General features: G+C 36.2%; 3 protein-coding genes across 6 annotated transcripts in view; 2 read left to right on the top strand and 1 right to left on the bottom strand.

The window, feature by feature from the left end:
- Positions 1-43: 43 nt before the first annotated feature.
- On the top strand, positions 44-2736 carry LOC135071994 (MORN repeat-containing protein 3-like). Its single transcript, XM_063965912.1, has 5 exons — positions 44-493; positions 713-776; positions 865-1112; positions 1680-1867; positions 2455-2736. Exons 1-5 carry the CDS (start codon positions 349-351, stop codon positions 2563-2565), a joined length of 756 nt encoding a protein of 251 aa, XP_063821982.1. The 5' UTR covers positions 44-348; the 3' UTR covers positions 2566-2736.
- A 3317-nt stretch (positions 2737-6053) lies between these two features.
- On the bottom strand, positions 6054-9876 carry LOC135071992 (calcium release-activated calcium channel protein 1). Of its 4 annotated transcripts, XM_063965908.1 has the most exons (5): positions 9527-9616; positions 8966-9048; positions 8517-8634; positions 8001-8150; positions 6054-7473 (listed from the first exon to the last, which is right to left on the bottom strand). In XM_063965908.1, exons 4-5 carry the CDS (start codon positions 8136-8138, stop codon positions 6946-6948), a joined length of 666 nt encoding a protein of 221 aa, XP_063821978.1. In that variant the 5' UTR covers positions 8139-8150; positions 8517-8634; positions 8966-9048; positions 9527-9616; the 3' UTR covers positions 6054-6945. The 4 variants fall into 4 exon arrangements, with proteins under 4 accessions (XP_063821978.1, XP_063821977.1, XP_063821980.1 ...); XM_063965907.1 differs by lacking the exon at positions 8517-8634; XM_063965910.1 differs by lacking the exon at positions 8966-9048 and having other exon boundaries at positions 9527-9611.
- A 376-nt stretch (positions 9877-10252) lies between these two features.
- Positions 10253-24042, top strand: part of LOC135072001 (mitogen-activated protein kinase 1) — a 44103-nt gene continuing 30313 nt past the window's right edge. Inside the window, exon 1 of the mRNA XM_063965920.1 lies at positions 10253-10668. Coding sequence (XP_063821990.1) covers positions 10541-10668 — 128 coding nt within the window. The 5' untranslated portion in view covers positions 10253-10540. The remainder of the gene's footprint in view (positions 10669-24042) is intronic.

The following is a 24042-nucleotide window of genomic DNA, read 5'->3' as shown; positions in this document are numbered from 1 at the left end:
TAATATACAGGGTGTTCAGAGGAGGGTTAGCTAAACACTTGTAGGTAGTCATTTTATAGCTATTTTTTTTTGTTTTTATTTATTCTACTAGAACTTGCTTCATTTTTATACCGCGTGTTATCAACCGATTTTTTTTGTTTGGTATTACGGTAACGTAATGTAAGAACACACTTGCTCAGTGTGTGTCTCCTGTGGTTCCTTGGATCCGGGTTCTTTGATTCTTAAAATAATACAAAAGAGTTTCAATGACATGGCGCACAACACTTTGCCGTGACAATCGTGACATGTTTCAAAATAATTTTAGATGTTTACAAATAAGTTAGCTTTACCGATATTTTAAATTAAATCATGCCGTTTTATAGGAAACCTAGGAACTTCACGCCGTTATTAATTGCTTCCGAAAAGAAAGCAGTCAAGAACGGCTTACACCATTCAATATTTACGTCGAGGTTTGATAAATATGTTGGTGAATGGAATAAAGACTTGAAAGAAGGTGAACACTTGCTGTGCTAATTTATCATGAGCGTAGTGTAGAACGTCCTTCAGCTAGGCTGAGTGGCAACTTGCAAAAATTCGCTCGCTGGCAGAAGCTGGATGCGACAAACGGAAAACTAAATAAAACAGCCTAATGTGGGGCCTTTGTCCAGCGATGGACTTTTTTTCTCTCCTCAATACAAATCTCGCTCTGCAAAATGCTTTTGTATTTTCTCAGGCAAAGGTTTATTTCATACAATCACTGGAAAATTGTACGAAGGAGACTGGTATAAAGGTTTCAGGTAGGTAAAGAAAGTACCTACTTGTTTCATTTATTTCAATTTTGTTGAATTACGTTATCCCTGATCAGATATCTCGATATTTCTGTAGACATGGTTTTGGGACGCTCAGCCACAAAAATCAAAATGGAACCTATAGTTTAGAATACCGTGGTGAATGGATACGTGGCAAGCCAGAGGGGATTGGGTGGCGGTACTATGAGAACGGGGACGTTTACTTTGGCTACTGGAAAAGGGGCCAGCGACACGGGTATGGCAAGATGTGGTACAAGAATGGAACATTTTACGTGGGTTATTGGAACATGAGCAAGAGGGAGGGGCTTGGTATGTTTATACAGGGTGAGTTATTTTTCTTTCAAATCGTCCTTTACTGTAGGTACTTATACCATGTTCAAAACCAAGGACGAGCGTAGGACTTCCATTTTTATTAGATGTCCTATTTAATTATATCAACGATACAGAGCCTCCCTACTAAACAATTCGGTCAGTCTATTGTGTAATTTCCGATAACTCCGCAATCCGCATAGACGGTCTTTGTTTGATTAGATTTAGATAACGTTAATTAAGTGGGTAAACAAACCTAATATTTCCTATTTTTCCGAGATAAAAGCTGAATGCTGAAGCAATGCTGTTTGTTTACTCTAGTAAGTAATCGGCATATGGGACTAATATTAGAAAGGCATTTGTTCTTACTGTCCTTTGAAGATTACTTGTTTATCTACGTAAAATTAGGCGAACAGACACGTGAATCTTTCACCGATCTTTTAAATGCTGTTTCTGCGATTGGCAATAAGTAACAAACAAATTGTGAAGGAAATGACAACGGTTTTCAATCTAAGTAGGTAAGTAGGTACAGTAGGTTTTACGAAGCATCATTTTAACTGTCAATTCTTTCTTATAAACTAGAGAACGGCAACCGCTACGAAGGGCATTGGGAGAGCAACATCAAACACGGGCTAGGCCGGTTCTACCACATGCACACGGGACAGCTGCAGGAAGGCTGCTGGGTCCACAACGTGTGCGTCAAGTCCAAGGTGTCGGACATCATCATACGCCAGTGCTGCGAACGACCCACGGAGTATTCCATACCACCGGTAAGTTACTTATATGAAATACTTGTAGGTAAGTCTTTTAAGTACGAGGAAAAGGGATAGTAACAGAATCGTAATCTTTCTACGAGAATTAAAGAGAGTATAGTGCTAAGACTTTCTCTAAACACTGATTGATCACCTGGGTGATCAATGTGGACTTCATGCGACACTTTGGTGTCCTTTGATCACCTAAAGGGTTCCAAAGGGCACCAAAGTGCCACTTTGACCACCTGGGTGATTAAATTGGAATAGACCAGCGCGAGGTTTGTATACTAGCATTACAGGCAGACTACTTTTTGGAAACAAAAGTAGTGTTTAGCCCTTTTAGCTAGACCACCTACTTACCAGTATGTCGTGGTTTCTGTGGTCGTGATTGTGAATACACGCGCTTACATAAACATTTTTACTTGACTGTTAATAAATAAGCTGTACCTATAAAGAATCGGCATGATAATGAAGTTCACGAATTTTTAAGTACCTCTAGGCAACTACATAAAGATAGTAAACGCTACTCACTCAATACAGCATAATATTATTATGGTATTGGATTGCATGTAATGTATTTCATTTGTTTGTTTTTTTACTTTCAGGAAGGGCTACAAGATTCTAGAAAAATTTTAGAGGAAAGTGAATTTTGGCTAAATCAAAAGATAGGTGAAATAGATAAAAAACTCAAATTTTGTATAGATCAAATGTATTAGGTTTTCGGTTAACAAAACAATTAAGTAGGTATGTATACAATTGAATATTATACATAGGCATATTATTATTATTAGCTATAAAATTGTATGTAGACACTACTTAATATGAACAAATATGTCTTAAATACTAAATTTAAATTGATTTAATACAAGTCATTAATATATCACAGAGTACCTTATTTTATTGGTTTAAATAAAATACAATCATTACATCAATATTATTGCTTGATTTTAATATGACGAATTGGTACATGCCAACAAAATTTGTCTTAGTAATTTAAATACACCGGACATCTTAAACCTGATGATTGCTTCAGTCATTAAAAGGCACAATTTTAATAAAAACTTACAAAAAACAGTATTTCTACGTTATTTGTACAACAGAATTTATACTAGATATAAAAGCAAGTCGAATTCTATGCTTAGTGTTATGGTAACATACAACATGCACCATGAGGTGACACGCACGACTAATCTAGTATCATATGCCACCCCGTTGACAATTAATGATGGGGTGGCATACGGGAATAAAGGACACGTGACAATGAGGATCATTTCTATTTTTAGCTGTGAATGCAGATTTATAGGGCTAAGAAATCCTTAATAAACAGTCCAAAAATTTTTGTTCTACGACAAAAAATGACGAAGTTATGGCCAAATTACTAAAAAAGTTCACTGACCGCCCGGCGCGGGGACGATGACGTCATTATATCCGATCCGAACGCTGCCGGCGTACTGCGTGGATAGAAAATATTTTTTTCTAGCCAAACTATCAGTTTTAGAGAAAAACTTGTAATGACATTTATTCATCAGAATAAAGTAAGCTATCGATAGGTAATTTTTAAAAATAGAAATTGTGATAAATAACGCAAAAAATCCATACGCTCATACGATTCAATGGAACGCAGAGACGCGATTGGGGTCTCCGCAGTGGTATATTTGGTGATTTATTCAAATAAAGTGTTCATAAGTGTTGTTAGAGTCATATCTTCGTCCAAGTAAAATATAAAAATGTATAAGTATTAATTTATTTACTTCTAACAATACGGTATAGCTGAGGCAGATACACTTTGCCTAGGCTACAAGACATTGCTATGAAGATCATTTCGATGTACACGCAATACCTACCTGTTATTTTGTTTTTCTGAGTTAAACCAACGTACCTACCTATCTATTCGCCGTTCCCATGGGCGGGCCAGCTGCTGCAGGAAAGGACAGCTGCTCCCTCCTGGAAATCTATTTAATCTTAGCCTAGAAGCTGGGTATGACTCCCCCGCCCCCCTCCTCTCCGCAGGTCATAAGCTGGGCATGACTTCCCCCTCGGCCAGAAGTTGGATATGATTTACACCCCCCCCCCCCCCAGGCCCGAAACTGGGTATGACTTGACCCCCCCCCTCCCCCCAGGCCAGAAGCTGGTTAAGACTTGCCCCTCCCCCCAGGCCATATGCATAAGCTGGATATGACTCCCCTTCGGCCAGAAGCTGGGTATGACACCCCCCCCATGACAGAAATGCCAGAAACTGGGTATGACTTGACCCCCCCCCCTCCCCCCAGGCCAGAAGCTGGGTAAGGCTAGCCCCTCCCCCCCAGCCCATAAGCATAAGCTAGGTATGACTCCCCCTCGGCCAGAAGCTGGGTATGATTTATACCCCCCCCCAGGCCAGAAACTGGGTATGACTTGCCTCTCCCCCCCTCCCACCAATGCCAGAAGCTGGGTAAGGCTTGCCCCCCCCCCCAGGCCAGAAAACGGGTATGACTTGCCTTTCCCCCCCTCCCACCAAGGCCAGAAGCTGGGTAAGGCTTGCCCCTCCCCCCAGGCTATAAGCTGGGTATGACTTATCCCCCCCCCCCCAGGCCAGAAACTGGGTATTAGCATCATATTATGTATTATTATGTTAAATACAAACAATCATTAAGTTACACTCACCCCAACCGCGTCTCCGCATTGCATCGAATCCTATGAAAATGTGGTTTTTGGACATAGCGATGCTTATTTTTCACAATTTTTATTTTTAAAAATTACTGGTCGATAGGTTACTTTATTTTGATGAATAAATGTTATTAAAAGTTTTTTCTAAAACTGATAGTTTAGCTGGAAAAAAATATTTTCCATCCTTATAGTACGCCGGCTGCGCTCGATTCGGATATAGTGACGTCACGCGGCCCTGCGTACGTTGACTTTTAGCGGCAAAAACGGCCTATGTTTATTACTTAATATCTTCGTAAGTAATGGTCCGATTTGGATAATTCAAAAAGATATATCTTTCTTATGTCTTAAAGATTAACGTAGATACTAGTTTTATTGCATTTTCTACAACAGTACTGATCCTCATTGTGTCGCCTTTTTACAATCTTAGCAGAACTTAAATTAGGTTTTTGGCAAATACAATGATTTTACAACCGATTTTCCTTAATAAGTAGCTAGCCGAATTGACCATGGCTAAATTTAGGCACCAAACCAACATCTTTATGATCTAATGATTGCCAGTTTTTTACATGTATTCATTATTGGGCTAACGAGTGTGGTATGTCAAGCTCGTTGGCTTTAAATCATTTATTGAGCCGTAATAGGAACAATGGGAGGTCACGCACATCTGACTCAACCAGAAGACTGATGGGTCAGACAATAAGTCGTCTATATGTTATGAAAAGATCGTAAACTTAAAGGGAAGAAGACTAAAAGGAAGCAATCACAATGGCCAAGCGAAATACTTGTAACAAATAGAGATTAAGTTTACAAATTGTACGAAAATCGTCGACCAGCCTCCTATGCATAGTATCGTGCTAAATTCTTTAATACACAACAGTTACGTAGCCAAGCGATTACGTACGAATTTGAATATGTTGCGAATGTTACTTTGACTACAGGCACTGGACAGATGAAAGTAAATAAAAGCATAATAAATATTCCGGCTGCTGTCACAGTTGCTAGCGTTTATTTAAAAGGTACGGTCTCTCTTTAATTAAATTACCACATAAATAAAATATCGGTTTCACAAGATAATTCTCAATGTCAAGCAAAGTATCAACATGTCTCAAATTATTAGCTACATGCCCACTAATTAAAAATGATGTCCAAGGCACTGTAATCTGTAATTAAAAGATGTCTTAGCTAAATATTAATTAATAAGGCTTAGACGAATTCTAGATAGACACATTACATAATTATTGTATAAGAATGAAAAGAAATTGATTCAATTTGAAAGTGATAATATCGCATGAACGATAGATCTTTAGAAATCCATACAGAATTATATCTATTGAATTCCGAATATCCCTTCAACCGGCTACTAATAGGGGCTTGGATAGTGCTACATATTTTACTACAAAATGTCATGAGAGGTGATAACATCCCTGTAATAATATAAGGAAAGGTCTAGAAAAAACGCGAACACACAAATAACAGTAAAATTACATAGTATTAAACCATAAAAGTACCACCTGTTTCAATGAAGTACCTAACATAAGTAATTTGTTTGTCTTTATTAATTACTGACTCACACAACTTGTCGCATATTAATTATTTTTTGCATTTCGCAATATTTAGGAACAATAATATTCAATTGCTCTATTGCACATAAACGAGACATCAACACTGTGAGATTCGTTGTCATGTCAAAAAACAAGAATAAGTATAGCTTTACTTAATCATCTTTGCATAATATGTCTATTGTGAGATTATAATAATAACTATAAAAGTAAGGTAAAATAAATTCAACTATCCACGTAATAAATAAGCTTTGAATTAAATCGTAAGTAAATGGTTCGAATAAGTACAAACTATATTCTAAGTACAATAATTTTATACATTGGCCATGGCATAACATTGGAAATACGTATTTTACGTCCCATCCATCACTATCGAAGGATAGAATAAAGATACATGTAAAACTGCCCCATGGGAATAACGCGTTATACAGCGTGTCCCTAAAATAGTGTCATGCGGAAGACAGCAGTAGAATCAAGCTTTTGTCGTCGTTCTCTTTTACAGAGGATCTTTCAACCACTTAAAAGTATTGAATTCGTAATTAAAATAATTTGAATTGTCAAGAAGAATCTAATGCATTAAAACATTTGTCACCTTATAATTATAATCTTTAAAATACTTTAACGTACTTAAGTCACGAGCTAATTGGAAACATTTTTTGAGACAGCCTGTATGAACAAAGCTTTGAATGTACTGTCACGTTATACAAATACATGATTCGATTACTTATAATTTCCATTTCGCGCTTAATAATGATACCCCTCGTACTCGTAACTCACACGGCCTAAATATGCATCTTAAACTTAAATAAATTGTATAACTTTATTTGTATAATATTAACATTAACAAGTAATAATAACATTCCAAAAGAAGACATGAGATAAAAAACACGATCAGACGATACGACCCTGGTCTGACAAGCTGAGATTGTTCATGCGAGCGTCATTTTCCATTTCAATTTGTTCTTTGAGCATCTCCAGCTCTTTGATCCCTGTGACTGTGACTTCGTATTTGTGCGTCGCGAGGGACATGTAGAAATGTATAGCGAATGCAAGGAAGACTATCATGACTGGTATAAGCACGACGCAAGCCGACCAGGCTGCTGTCGCGCTTAAATCGTAGAACTTGACCCAGCATAATATGGCTATTTCTACAAGGAATAGTATGAGTCCCAGCAACGTGGAGAAGGCCCAAGCGATTTCGATGTACCAGTGGAGCCTCTCGTGTGGAGATTCGTGGACTAAGGAGACGCTGTGCAGGTTGCCCACGGCTTCAATGTTGGGCAGGATGCATGTGCTGATCATAAGAGCCAGCATGTGCACCGCGACTAGGAGAGTGGTACATACCGTGAAGGCCACGAGCATTTCGGTGGGCACCGCGGTCGATTGGGGCGGGTTCAGCTGCACTTCGACCATGGCGACCTGTGGTGAATAAGTTTTTTGTAGTCGGTGTCAGGTCACCTATCAGAAAAGGATGTATTCCTCAAGGGACCTCAAGGTATAACGAACGGCGAACGTGCCTTCAAAATCAATTGAGGAAAAACATTTTGTGGCAGATTGTTTTGTTTTTATTGTCTCGCCTATAATATTGTCCTCCTAGTGTTCTTGCTACAGCGCGGGAGCCTAATCGACCTTACTCCATTGAGCTGCCAAAACAATTTTATCTACTTAATTACCGGGACATATAGTATTCTTAACCTTGGTATCCTAAAGCCTTTTATAGTAAGAAAGAAAGAAGCGATTTTAACTATATCGGTATTATTATCATAGAGCTTGAGATCGTATCCGCACACGGCGCGAGTTTTAGCGGACGCCCTTAATAGATTTTTGGAACAACTCATATACACCGTACACACACACATACACGTGTATACTACAACCCCTGAGATAGGCGTTGTTTTACAAAACCACACCCTGTATAACAATTACATAAACATTCTTAAACTTACCATGGCAAACCCAGACAGAAGGGCTGAAGTCTTGCTGGAGGCCTTGAGTTTAGCGCGGCTGAGCTGAAGCTTCCTCCAGGAGAGATACGCTGGCGTGTGCAGCACGTCAGCTGACTGCAGCGGCGTTTCGGCTGACATCGCGCAGTTGTGCTGTCAAATGTCAACACACATTAGCAAAACATTCGCAAAAAATTTACAAATTACTCCAGCTACTGTTTAGTAGTTTTAGTAGGTATAATGAATCTACAGAAGGAATACTGTTTAAAAATAAATTGTAACTTATTTAGTGCAATTTTTGTGCATAAAGATAATGTTAAGAAAATAGGTAGATATTTTTGTTTTATTAATTACAATTTTACAATGTAATGTTAACAGTGTTATAATAGTGATTTCTACTATAATAATATACTTTTTCAAGAGTGCAAAAGTTAGTCACATTTAGGTTTTTAGTAACTAATATAGCAATAAATAAAAGCATGCAAATTAAATTACAAAAAGCATTTAAATAATTCTTACATTTCGATGTATGATTGAACCCAAATGACCAAACCCCTTTGTGGTATGAAGATGAGTATTGTAAATAAAGTGGTGAATATTTTTTAAATAAGGTCTCGAATTACCATAAATGAAGGCACTGAAAATATAAGCAGACGTAAAATACTCTCACATATTGATTATGCTTAGGGATGTTGAATGCATAAGCTTATCATAACAGTTTCATATTATTTATCAGATAGGTACAATTTACATTAACTTAAAAATAAAACTTTGTTACATTAATATTATGATAAGCTTATCAAATAATTATTTTAGTGTGGCTATGATATACTAATTTTAAAATGTATTGAAATCTTCTCAACATCCCTAACATATTCACTGACAAAATCTAAGAAATAAAATTCAAAAACTAATGTGATCAGCATGATATTAGCCCTTTTCCCAACTATCACTAGTGGTCAACTCACTCTTTGTAACAAAGGAATAGTTGAGCTCTCTGCTTCAGTGTTTCACAAAACCGAAGGTTTCAAAAAACAAGTGACACCTACGACTACAGGAAAAAAATATTAAACAAAATAATAATTCTGTACCCAACACTATCAATGTTACTGCTCACCTTCAACTGTGACTAGGTGTAATGTGTTTGAAATATTAAAAAACAAAATAAATTTTGTCATGCAAGTGCAAAACAGAAGAATTGGCAGTAAATAATTCAGATTATTTGCAAACATAGAATAAATTATTAGGAAAAATGATGATTGTAGCACTAGCAACGATTTATCAATTAAATTGTTAGAATAAAATAATGAATAACAAAAAACATTTTACCTATTATTCAAATCAAGATTTCAGATCAAGAAGTGTATTTTTATGTGTTGTATTGAATCAATAACAAAGTTACAACTTACAAACATCAGAATCAGACAATTGTTGAAAAGAAAAAGGGTTTGTGAGCAAATAAAAATAATAGTAGGTAGGTAAATACATTATAAAACACAATTATTGTGTACTAGCAGGTGATGTATTACCTTTTTTTGCTTTGGACACCAGCTACCACTTTGACTGTTACGGCCAGCAGAATGTACGTATCGGTAATTGTTCCCAACTGTACTGACTGACCAAACCGACATACCTAAACAAATCGCACGATAGTCCTTCGACTCAAACGACGAGGTCACTAGAACTACGAATGCAGGCAGTTATGCCATGAAACTGAAACTCACAGCGTGTGGTTATGACAAATGGTTAGGGTATATCAATTAATAACATCGTGGAACCACTTAACTTTGGGAAATAGTATGTTATTACCTACAATTATTCCTACAAAATTGAAGAATTCAAACAACTCATCATCATCAGGAAAACCGAGACAACTGTCTGTCAGTTAAATTGCAATGTCAATGTCAGGCAGCTCAGCTGTCATGTCATTCAAAAAAAATAATTTGACCATAGACACATAAGGGTGGCCACGGACGATTAACATCTGAATTATAAATGAACAACTTTTTTCAGGAAATTTTCACTTTTGACGATTATCTTTAGCCTTTACTTCACCATTAACATCAATTTGCAGCAAATACGGCTTCTTTTCACGTTTTCACGTGAAAAACTCACCAAAATTACATTTGCAATGGTCTATAACAATAACGCTAGTTCGTTATTCTGCCAAAACGATATTGATACTTTTTGCTTGGATTAGAATAGTGATGTATCCAAATTCTTTGTGGGACAGGGACAGACGATAAATTGTCTTGCTGGCTCATTTTTGTAACGGTACTGCGTCTGTACGGGAGTGTCCAACTGTTGGGCAAGCGATCGGGCAAACAGAATGATAAGCGAGTGACAAGTGGACTATTTGTTCCAAGTGGATAATGTAGGTCGGTTATAGGTAGTTTGTTTTGTTAATTGCTAGAAATCTGAGGATAATTATCAGCTCTTGACGCTGTCATCTAGTGTGCCGTGTGAGATTTTGTGCTGGAGTGAACGCTCTGTGGTGAAGTTACAGTAAACAGTTCGTTGGTGGTTATCTGGAGTGCGTCGCGATGGCAGAAGCAGCAGCCGCCGCTGGCACTAACCCCAACGCGGAAATAGTGCGTGGCCAGGTGTTCGAAGTGGGCCCCAGATACACAAACCTTCAGTATATTGGGGAAGGAGCGTACGGGATGGTTGTGTAAGTACCTAAACAATCAAAGCTGATGACTGTGTGGGTATTGCAGATCCTCTTGTTGTATCAACATAGCCAATTACTGGCATGAAACTTTAATTTATCATTAATTAGAGTAAGAATTAGCCCATTAATGTGGACTACCCACAAAACATTCAATTATCCTTTGTATCAATACAAATTACACTAAGTAGTAGTAAGATACAATGAAACAGAAAGTTAAGTTTTAGTTAGTGATAGCTTTTGGTTTGGTTTGCACTGTTAGAAATAATAACCTCAAGATTAGCTAACAAAAGAAAACAAGAGTCCGCATTTTCATACATTGTCTAATGGGAACGGGACCAATCCTATATGATTCAAAAATCTTCTGAATCATATAAGAAATGTTTCCGTTTCGTTACTGTATTCATTGATACAAAATAAATTAATTAACTTTATTTGGGACGGTAATGCAATGATTATTATGACCATTAGTTTTACAATAAACAACCATATCAATGATGATGGTCATTGCAAATATATTTCATATCAGAATTATAGATATCACGAGGAAATTATTATTGTGTTATGTAATTTTTATGTGCCCGTTTGTATATTCGGAATACAAATAAACTTTTTCTTGTAAACAATATGGTATATGGTATATGGTCATCTCTAGTCGTCTACATTTTACTATAATTTACCTCTTGTATTTTGTATAATTTTACTTGATGTAAAAACCACTGCTGCATTTTCAATGCACTTGAATAAAAACAATGGATCTAAAGTGGGTTTTCGGATTTTCTCATGATAGGTCTGTATGATACCATTCACAAAAAGGATAAATCCCTTGGCATACTGGGAAGTACTAATATGATTACTTAGCTATTTGTATTTACAATTAGATTTTTATTAAAAGAAATGGTGATCCATATCCAATTAGATTGTAATTAGAGTGATAATTTTTAATTAAAAAAGAGCAAATTGACTTGACAAAATACCTATCAATTTACAGCTGACTACTTGCTAAAATGTTTCTGTAGGCTACTTGACCTGCTATTCATTTAGACACACACGAGTTCGGCATAGCAACAGGCACGGTCAGATTTTTAGAGACAATGGCGGCGGCCCTTACTTACCAAAGTTACTTACGCCGCGGTCTTTAATAGATGGGTGACCATCCAGACCCTTGGCATTATTGTCACTAGCATCTTCGTGTTTCAAATGGCACGCAAAAACATTTCTCCTGCTAATATTTTTTGGTACGAGTATTATTCGTGAAGCCTAGTCAGCACCTTCCGCCTATCTGCGTGACCTGAGCTATCTCTGGAGTTGGAGTAAGGCCTATGCCCTGCAACGGGACGTATAAAGGCTTACTTACAGGTCATATGGAACAGGTCCGCATGTTTTCCCGCGGCTAGTGCATAACCTGTCTGTGGAGGAACACTATATTATGTGGTCGCGGTCCTCATCAGTGAGGGGCCGAGGAGGAAAAAGAAGTGCATAACCAGCTTGAATACCGAACCACGATGTGGAATCCGCGAATTTTCCAAGTCCTCGGCGCTTAGTAGGTACCTACCCTACTGCCTAAACATCTGCCGCCTGTCTGCTAAGCTACCGCGTACACGTGTACGGCACATGCACTATAAGGCCTCTTTTCAATAACGCGGCAAAATGTTTTACCTGTCGACAGATTACAATAAATATTAGTTAGAACAAACCCTAAATGGTTACACCATGTAGAGATACTTGGTTTTATGGTGCACTAAAGTCCTCGTCAAACAACGCGTTGCTGGACGTGCTGCAGATTAACAATTTTTCATCAACCTAAGAGCTTTTAATATCTAGGGGCACACTAAAACCAGTCAATAAACACTTTGAAGGTGACTTCGCGCATTTTGACTATAGTTTTAGAGTTATTGCAAAAGCATGCAGTGTTCGGAATCACACTTCGACCTCTGTCCAATAAACGGCTATAGTTTTAAAACATTACATTTTTACTTCTAGTAAAATGAGTAGGGTTACGTATGGAAATACCGGTGTGCCTATGTCACATTTTACCTTCAGACAAAGTAACCACTTGAATCTCGGTACCTATCTCAAGTACCTACCTACCTACCGTGTCACAGCTCGATTACGCGGAGCGTTGCTACGGTCAACCCTCCATCGAGGTAGTTGTCTCGAGGACCTCTAACGAATACACTGATGCTGAAAAAGGGATAATGGAACACACTGAATCGGCAAAGTTTTGACCCAAGATAACCTTTTTAGGGGATAGAGTTGGTATAAATTCACCAACTGTAACACAGTGTCATTTATACTCGGAACAGGCTTAATATTGCTTGAAACGGTAAAATTTCAGCAATGTTTTGAAAAAGAGTTGCACACAAAAATTGCGAAATCGATCAGCAATATTGTAGACATCTCTCGAAATTAATCAGATTCATGATTTGGAAGATTTCATATCAGTTATTGAAATTGGATGACCAATCACAATCTCAAGTCATCTTCAAAGGAACTTTATTACTTCATCAAATAATAAATTTTATGAAGTTACCTATTCTGCGATACGGTTGAGAAAATATTCGGCTAGAGTTTGAACGAACAAAGGATCTGAAAGGTTCATGACTCGCACAACAATATAATATTGCAAAATATAATATTATCCGATATTGAAAGGCAATATGAAAGCGGACGTCGAATTATTGAATGTAGGAGGTACCTACTCCAATGTTCCCTTATTGTTTCGGAGTCTACTAACATCCGTCAACGTGCGTATGCCGGTCACGTAGGGCAAGCTGGAAGGGTGGCTGTAATCATCGGCGAACACGTAAATCTATTGTTTGCGAGTTATAATTTCATTGTACATATTTGGACTTCGTATAATGAAAGTTGAATGTCTTCTCTAACAATCTTGGAATGTTTTCAAGAAACCAAACAAGTTTTCATGAATTGAATTTCTTTTTAATAATCGATAGTAACCCTAACCTTTGTTCAAGACAGGCCAACAACTCGAATAACTCTTCTATGTGGCTAATCTTCGATCGGTAGTTTCCATATTAATCTTTATTGCAGGGCGCGGAACTGATACACTATCTCACCTCACCTCATACCTATACTAAAATAATGACAAAAATATTATACTGCGACTTTGATGAGTGTAGAGTCGCTCACCCCACATACGAGTGGTGAAAATTGCTACATTGCCGAAATAATGTGTCTGTCGTCTACACATCAATGCGTGGCAAGCATTTCACATTAATGTTTAGACATAGTTTTAAACATTAATGTGCCGACTGGACCCGACTGACCCGACGTTGCTCGAGAGGAATTTGATAAGTTGGTGAGAGGTGTAATCGAGCATTCCGGAAACTGTTAGGTTCACCGCGATAAGATTTAACCCATGTTGTAATCAATTATACGATCTTATTTCAGTGACGAATGTTATATCGTTTATCGTTGTCTGAATCAACACATTAGAAAGAAAGATTACTTACCGACACGGAACGTTTAGTATTTGTTTATTCGTTTTGACGTGTTTTCTTAACCAATAAGTAGCGTCTATAAATGGTATTTAATGGCATTTGATGCCCCTTAGCAACATAAAACACACGATACAAAATTATAAATGCGTTCGCACCTCTCGAAAACATTTGGCAACAAACTGTAATAAATTCGGCACGATTGTAATGAAATTAATAGGAACAAAAATGAAATCTGCGATATCAAAGAATCTACCGAAAGTTATTCTGATTTCAACGTTTCTTTCAATAATTTACAACAATCACCAATCTATGTAAATTATGAATCAACTTTCTATCGAACTTCCGTCATAGTCATAAATGAAGAAGTTCTTCGGTGCTTTTATCAGAATTACAATAACTTTGATCTTCTCTGATTTTGATTCTTCTGATCTGATTCGGGATCACTAGCAAATAATAGGATAAGTCCAAATAATGTTTGCTAACTTTCGAAAACTATTTAAAATCGGTGATCGGATAATACGCACACTATCAGCTCCATAAAAGGTGTCAGAGGTTGATAACCTAGGTAATTTGTTTACATGAAAAAAGTTATTTCGTTAGGTAAATAAATTATGGATCCAACATTTTGGTTTCAAAGGAAAAGTTTACGGTGCGGTATTGGGCAACTCTCATTTAGGTCGGCAAGATTGTGATCTCAACAACAAACTTTGCCGGAGTCCTAACATAAAATTTTCGCATCACTGTAAATAATAGACAACGGACTTAAGAGATCTTTAAATAATAATTAATGTAAACTTAGTTCCGCGTCTGCAATTATGTTACACGTTATTACCGGAGCCGTTTCATTTTCTTGTTGTTTACGATTTATTAGCTCGTTCTCGCTTTAGCATTATTAAACAGGATTATGTACGATGCCATTTATTTATTGTACAAAATAAAAGTGTACTCGCTGAACGGCAAAGGCAACAAAGCTTACGACAACAATAATAATTGTAATTGGAACTTTGATTAATTATTAATCAGAAGGATTTCTACTGGAGTCTGAAAATTAATTACAATTGGTTGGGGGTCTGTTTTAAAAATGAAGACGTGACGCAATTGGTATAATTAAGTTCAGTTTTTTTTATTGAAATCTAAAAGTAACTTAAAGTATTTTAATTTGTTAGCATTTTAGGTAAAGGGTCATTCCATGACAAATGTTACCGAGGGTGAAAAACTAAATATGTTCTTTTCGCATTAAATCTGATGAATTTTGAAAGTAAACATTCCAAATTATGATGTGCAACAAAAAAAATCTGAAAGAAACAAATAATTTTTAAGTTATTAGTCTTCAAAGTCTATACTTAAGTCAACTGTCTGAATGATCATTTTCTCTCTAATTATTGGTAATACAATTTAAAAAAAACTATCAATCTGTGAAACGTTTTGCCACTATATGATTCGAGGGTATTTATCATAGTATTGGTAGATAGCGTCATAGTCCCAAAAAAATGGATAATCATCAAGTTTTAAGTATGTTTTCTTGTTACTTCGGCGATGTAACACCCGAAACAGAAAAACAGGTATTTGTTTTATTATTGTACCTTACACATGGATTAGGGTAACAATATTTGGCAAAAGTAAGGTCATGGTAGTAATGATTTCAAATACTAACTAATATCTGAGCATGAGACTAATTTAGTATGTTTCTTTCTTGATTAAAAACTGTAACACCCGAAACGTTTCGGGCATTACATTTTTATTTATATGTCGATAATGTGTGTATATTGCTTGGAGAAGTGAAAAAGTATTACTGTGAGGGTCCTTTGACCTCCCACTAATGCTGACATCGGAAAAGGAGTCATATTTCTCAATTTAAGACTTTTTTAAAATGTCGACTTAACACTAAAATTAAGGTATTGCTAAAAAGTGTTGATGTTTGACATTTCCAATAAATATCGTAATTAGAAATTAAAGTAATGCTATTTCAAGTTAAAAACAATAGAAAAAGCTATATTCTGAGGAAAAATTAAACTTGAACTTTGTTTATTTTTTAAAAAAAGCTGCTTCGTAATTTCAAACCAGAATTCGCTCTATTTGTGTTTATTTGTTGTACTCCTTATTTCGTAGTACCTAGAGACTAATAAAACACCGATTTTATCGATAAAACGCGTTGCACTTTCGTACTCGTAACACCCGAAACAGAACCATTGTAACACCCGAAACAAAGAAAAATTTTATAAAAAAATAGTAAAACGTTTTATTTAACAGTGATTGTATGTTCCATGGTTTGTAAATTTCATACTTTAGAAGTCCTGTAAGTTTTAGGTATGATTCCTTAAGAAAATTCGCTAAATTTCGAGTAAATGCGGCAACAGTCAGAACATAGAGGCAAAATCTCGTAACGCCCGAAACGCACACTTTTCGACTCATATTTTCGTTATCCTACAGTCTAAGCTGTACAAACTTATTATTTAGATAAAACAACTAAAAACGGACAGATTAAGTCACTAACATTATTAAAATACTATTTCAAAATACATGAAATTGTTGAATATGTGTGTACGAACGTAACACCCGAAACGATGGAATGACCCTAAACATATTTTAATAACCTACTATTTATTGTAGGATAGGAATGAAACATTCAACTTAGGAGAGCAAAGTTTTTAAGACGTCACAAAGTTGCCGAGGGCATTTGTATTGCGTCCAAGAGAAAGAAACGAACGAACCACCTACCCTTACCCCCGCTTTGTAATTTATGAACGTATTAACATCTATGTGTTTAGGTACTGCTAAAATATTTTACATTTATTTACTGCAACTATAAACACGCTTGAAGATTCGAAGTACAAACAGCATCAATGTATGTGAACGAAATCGGGACGTTTATTGCAAAATACTTGACTTTTATTAACTTGAATTTATACCTTTATCAAGTCAGTTTTGGGTAACATACGTAATAAAAATTCGATAAAATGTAAAAGAAGTCACGCGCACAGAAAAATACCAGTATCAAGTTGGAACGGAGCGGATATTTATGACGCTGCAGTTCCATTTGCATTTTATTCATTTTTATATCCGTTCTATCCTAAGGGCTTACGTTCCTCGTGAGTTTCCATCGTGGAAATAAATCCCAAGCGTTCTGATCTGACGCAGCGAATAAATGTTATCTCCGGTAGCATTCGATTCTCGACCTGGAAGATATTCCACGTTTATACTGCCCTAGAGCGCAATGTTACATACTGTATTACAAAACATGCCTCCTATTATGGACTAGCTAGATTTCTTCCAAACTTTTCTAAATCCTAAATATTAAATAATTTAAAAAAAAACCCAAATCCTCATGAGAATTGCCGTTTCGTAACAGTTATTTTTTCCCTAGAAGGATTTCCTTTAAGAAGATTGCTGGGATTGTCGGTTGCGGACAAGAATCTGGATGTACATTCCAGATTCTAGGTACGACGGCGCTTCTCAAACTTATTAGCCCCTTTTCCTTAAGATTATCAGAAAGAACATTTGAAAAAAGAACCTCTTGTATGAAGCCTAAGGTTAAAATATGTCATCAAAAATCTTTCGCAGACCATAGAACTGATTATTTAATTCAACTTGCACACTGATTACAAAAAAAATCCATCTATTTGAATACCAATGAAGAATGTTCACTAATTTTGTTTTTTAGCTTTCTGTATTCTCTGTTAAAAATAAAAAATACACGTGAAAGAATTATTTCGATACGTCAATTAGTTTCCAAGATATTGAATTTTAAAAGTGCGGGCGGCGGCCGGCCCGCCATTTAATGCGCGTGACGTCATATTACAACGACTGGCTCATATTTGTATGGGTGGAATCTTGCAAACTGAATTAAGACCCACTTCCAGGCAACCGATTAAGCTGAAATTTCGCAAACACATGTGATTTGGATGACCATGCAATATTATGATGACATGGAGCTGATCTGATGATGGAGCTGGAAGGTGGCCATAGGAACTCTATAATAAAACGACTTAAATGCATCGAGTTTGGGCTCGTTCGTTTTGTATTGATGAGTATTTTAATTCTATATAGTAATCGGGGTCTAATGATGGAGCTGGAAGGTAATTCGCAATAAAATTACACAATCGCATCAAGTTTGGGTTTGGTTCAATTTTAATTTCTGTGATGGGTCTGGGTGTTAATATGTATAATAAGTTTCTATTTACAAAAAAAAAAATATTTAAGTATGTTTATATCCGTTTTCTAGTGAGCGGACGCTGTGAATGTACGTCACACGGGGTCACGTGACCGTCGGCGGGACTCAATATTTAAGCGAACTTTGAATGCCTATAAAATCATAACTACTGGGTATTTTTGAATGAAATAAAAACTAATGTATTTGTAAATGTAAAAGCTTAACTGTAACATAGGTTTCAAGTGATTTTGCATACCTAGTAACATTCTCAATTGTGGCCAGTTCAAACTCAGTTATGGAGTCTGACATCTAAGACGTTGAGTACTTGAGCACCCAATTCATGAACCCTTTTCAGTCACTTTGAATGAACCACTAAGACAGACGCTTGTTGTGCCCCAGAACAAAGTAATACCTTCTAGCCCAGTCACAGTAAAAGTGGGGAAAATGTGGTCTCAAAAAAGGGGCTATATCCCACTTTGAGAAGTCCTGGCCTAGGAAGTCGGCGCTCGCCTTGAGGGCCTTTCGTGTGGCCGCACAGCTGTTTATTCCGCTAGATTGCCCGCCCGCCAGCCAGGCCGTATAAAGTGAAGCGGAGCATGAACCTTATTATTAGTTTGTCACTCCGCTGCTCCTACGTCTTATGAAGACATCATTGGAGTTCTGCGCAAACTGAAAGCGTTCGGTTGAGTTTATCGCATTTTTACAGCCGTGGTTTTGCCAGGATAGATAAGACCGCGAACGAATTTTAGATTACACTGGTTCATAGAAACTTGACTTGATAGAAATTAATTCAAAATGTTGCTTTTAAATTACCTTTGATCAATTTTAAGCGGTGGAAACTTTAACTAACTTAGAAACTAGTGGTCCATCTTGACTTAAATGCAAATATTCTCAGACGTTAATCTTGAATATATACAAATGCAATTAACAATGAGTTGAAATACGTGTTACATGTAATTAGTTTTCTATACTTGTTCGGCTTGTGTTTTAGTAGTGTTATTTTTGTTTGTTTTCACTATCGTTGGAATTAATTATTGCTAGCGTCGAATTTCTAACCCGCCCACGCGACTTGGAACGACTGCGCCATTTAATTTCCATACAAATCCGGAATACAACCTGTTCTGCAGCGGCATAGGAAATATCCGTCCAACACAGTGACACACATTGTACCCAACCTATTAGCACAGCGTCCAGCTACTTTTCGCATTACGTAAGCTTAAAACTTTGCTTCAAATGGTATTATACCAGTTGAAAACAGATTTACGAAACTTTATTTTGGTGAGTTTGTGGAACGGGGCTTAATTTAATTTGGAGTTTAAAGTCTTGTTTAATATTATTACCGATGAGACGCTTTTTGTTAGCTCTTTTCTTTGGCTAAAGCTCTTCTTCTCAGAACGATACTTTAAGGAAAGGGTCATTCCATGACAAATGTTACCGAGGGTGAAAAACTAAATATGTTCTTTTCGCATTAAATCTGATGAATTTTGAAAGTATACATTCCAAATTATAATGTGCAACAAAAAAAATCTGAAAGAAACAAGTGATTTTTAAGTTATTAGTCTTCAAAGTCTATACTTAAGTCAACTGTCTGAATGATCATTTTCTCTCTAATTATTAGTAATACGATTAAAAAAAAAACTATCAATCTGTGAAACGTTTTGCCACTATATGATTAGAGGGTATTTATCATAGTATTGGTAGATAACGTCATAGTCCCAAAAAAATTGATAATCATCAAGTTTTAAGTGTGTTTTCTTGTTACTTCGGCGATGTAACACCCGAAACAGAAAAACAGATATTTGTTTTATTATTGTACCTTACACATGGATTAGGTTAACAATATTTGGTAAAAGTAAGGTCATGGTAGTAATGATTTCAAATACTAACTAATATCTGAGCATGATACTAATTTAGAATGTTTCTTTCATGATTAAAAACTGTAACACCCGAAACGTTTCGGGTATTACATTATTATTTATGTGTCGATATTGTGTGTATATTGCTTGGAGAAGTGAAAAAGTATTACTGTGAGGGTCCTTTGACCTCCCACTAGCGCTGGAATCGGAAATGGAGTCATATTTCTGAATTTAAGACTTTTTTGAAATGTCGACTTAACACTAAAATTAAGGTATTGCTAAAAAGTGTCGATGTTTGACATTTCCAATAAATATCGTAATTAGAAATTAAAGTAATGCTATTTCAAGCCAAAAACAATGGAAAAAGCTATATTCTGAGGAAAAATTAAACTTGAACTTTGTATATTTTTTAAAAAAAGCTGCTTCGTAATTTCAAACCAGAATTCGCTCTAATTGTGTTTATTTGTTGTACTTTTTATTTTGTAGTACCTAGATACTAATAAAACACCGATTTTATCGATAAAACGCGTAAAATTTTCGTACTCGTAACACCCGAAACAAAACCATTGTAACACCCGAAACAAAGAAAAAATTTATAAAAAAATAGTAAAACGTTTTATTTAACAGTGATTGTATGTTACATGGTTTGTAAATTTCATACTTTAGAAGTCCTGTAAGTTTTAGGTATGATTCCTTAAGAAAATTCGCTAAATCTCGAGTAAATGCAGCGACAGTCGGAACATAGAGGCAAAATCTCGTAACGCCCGAAACGCACACTTTTCGACTCATATTTTCGTTATCCTACATTCTAAGCTGTACAAACTTTATTATTTAAATAAAACAACTAAAAACGGACAGATTAAGGTACTAACATTATTAAAATACTATTTCAAAATACATGAAATTGTTGAATATGTGTGTACGAACGTAACACCCGAAACGATGGAATGACCCGAAACCTTTAAGACGATACCTACAATGTTTAACAATCTACTTTGACTCTGTAAAATATAGGTCTAAAGAATTCTGTCTGTCTGACAACGTATTGACTTAACCCCTCAATGTTAAAACCATGTCGGTGTCAGACGGTCCCGCGCGGGGTGCCGTCCGACCGGGGTCGGCAGGTGAGAGGTGACAGAGCAGGCTGGTAAAGGTTCGGGTGTCGTATTGACGCACTAAATTGCCTTCACAGCTCAGGTGAGCCGAACAAATTGCCGCGGTGGAGCCTAATGACACATTTGTGTTGGTATTTCTGTTTAATAACGTTTTATTACAAGAAACATTATTATCGAAATTTTGGTAAGCTGAAAATTCATTTGCATAGTTTAACGCTGAAAAGTCATTCAGTGAAAGTCACATCTTGTATTTTCCTATTAACATTCTAAGAAATATTACGTAACATTGACGTTATCAAGAAAATACGCTATGTGAGTTACAAAGCATTAGTGATTCCTAGAACATTATTGTACCTAGTACTAAGTGTCGATAAGATGTCTTACAGTTAACATTTCTCCAAGATAAGATTTGAAGTGTCACTATATTCAAGTCTTATTCATCATTATTCCAAGCTAAAAGGACAAAAACTGAGTGATTATAAAGTTCCCAAACCTAATTCCAATTTAACGTTAATTATATTACGGCAATATTTTCTCTTCAGTTAGCCGTATTAAAAGGCCGTGCGTCTCATCGCCTGACGCTAAAAGTTCGCCCTTAGGGCTGATGATGGCTCGTTATACTTAAGGCCCTATAGACGGCTGGCAGGGCCTTTGTTCCCGTGAAAATGACCCGGCTGGAATCCGATGATAGTGCCATATTTCATTTTAATTAGGTGGTTCTTTGCAGCGCTCTTGGAACCCGAGATTTTCTGTTTTATAGAGCTCTCACTGAAAAAGAATCGTGTTTTAAATTGTCCAGCGGTGTTTTTATTTCCACTTCATACAAAGTAAGGGGAATCAGTTAGTGCCTTTTCTTAGGTTTATAGAAAAATGTTCTTTAACTAAAGGACATTGGGAACTTTACTATGAGAAAATGCCCTACGGCGGACAAAGATGAAACGTATTTTATTTTAAAGCTTTATACTTGTAGGTATATTCACTTAAAGCGCTATGTTGTGATATATGGGAATTCTGAGATATGACGAGTCTAAGTTTAAAATATATTTGTCTAAAATGATTTGATATTTTTACATTGTATGTTGTTTGGCATTGCAGAGTAACCAATAAAGTAAATAAAATAATATAAATAAATAAAAAATATAAATAAAATAATATAAATAAATAAAATATTATAAATAAATTAATATTAGACAACATCTCATACATTACTCCAACCCAAAATAAGTAGCTAAGGCATTTGTGTTATGGAAATCGGGAACGACGAACCACAACACACCCAAACCAGAGACAATGTGAAAAGATCGTTTTCTATATTGTCCCGGCCGGGAATCGAACCCGGGACCTCAGGATTGGCCCGGCACACCTTGAAAACCGGTGTGTGCGCCTCTCCGCCACGGAGGTCGTCAAAAATGTTACCTATGTGTGTATTTTTTACTTAAGTATATTAATAAACTAATATACTGTATTTGACAATTTCAAAATATTTTTTATAGTAAATAATTAATAATAATCATCATCACCAAGTGTTTATTTATCATATACATAGTAATAAGGTTCTTTACTGAACCCAATCAAAGAGCAAACTCGATAATGTCCGTAATACAAAGCAATCAGTTGGTTCAGTAATAAGTTAAAAAACACGGAAGCGCACAGATCACAACGACAGATGTCATTTGGCGTATTTTTGTGATGATATTATTAATATTTAGATGCAATAAAAAGTTTAAATGTAAAATAAAATAAAATATTAAAACTTCATTTTCTCATATTCCCATATAACAGAGAAAAAAAATGCACGGAAATTCATTGGATATTACTATATTAGTATGTATCATCTGTGATAGGTTTCGTTTGTGTCCGCTACTTTTCGAAAAGTGGGGCAAAAAGTTCCCAATGTCATTTCTTTAGCCATGTAATCTTATTATTCTTGTAGTTTATTGTAGCAAGCAATATTGCAATGAAACCACCACCACCGGCGGCATATTGTTCTCATAAAACACGTTTGCCGTCGAAACAAAAAGAAAAGCTAGATAATAGCAGAGGGACCAAACAATGGTACACCTATTGCGCTTTCAAATAAGCAAACAAAACAAATATTAGCTACAAGTCCACATAACATGACATTCGATATGGGCAATAGACACAAACTTAGAACTGTAGTTAAGTTTCCAATTAAAGTTATATAGCCATAACTTTCAAAGACACAACATTCCCGTCGTGCTTCCAAAACTATTGTTCAAGTCTTAACTTCTGTAAAGTGACAGCATGATATCTTACACTTCCATCCAACCGGTGTCAAAATTAATCTGAGAGAATTTGTGTTCATTTTTTACTTCCGCATGTTTCCTTTGTTAAGTAAATAAATTACAATTTCGTATTCTACAGATACTTGCCCCGGTTTCGGTGTTTAGGAATTTGAGAAAATAGGCCAAGGTTAAAGGTTCTTAAATTCCCTGCATCGTTTTTGCCTGGAGACTTGAAAACATAAATTCATTCGCGTTTTCTACCTGAGAACGGTAAAGATACGCCCACGGGCCTGCACTTGTCTAAAAATCCGTTAAACCGTATTATGTCTGGCTTGTTTGTTAGCATTGCTAATCACCTGACCTTGGGTAGAACAGATCATGCAATTTAGTCCAACTACGGTCACATGACGTGTTTTTTATTCAGCTATTGGGGAATTTGGAAGGAGTCATATTATACCGTTAAAATATCATTTTCAAATTTTTTTGTCGGTCAGGACGTCATCATCATTGTTCGCCAAGCATATTGTTTGGCGTGGCCAACATTGGTGC

Source organism: Ostrinia nubilalis, chromosome 5 (assembly GCF_963855985.1).
Source record: "Ostrinia nubilalis chromosome 5, ilOstNubi1.1, whole genome shotgun sequence".
Lineage (NCBI taxonomy): Eukaryota > Metazoa > Arthropoda > Insecta > Lepidoptera > Crambidae > Ostrinia > Ostrinia nubilalis.
Note: the sequence above shows the minus strand (reverse complement) of the source record. Positions and strands in the feature narration are given on the sequence as shown.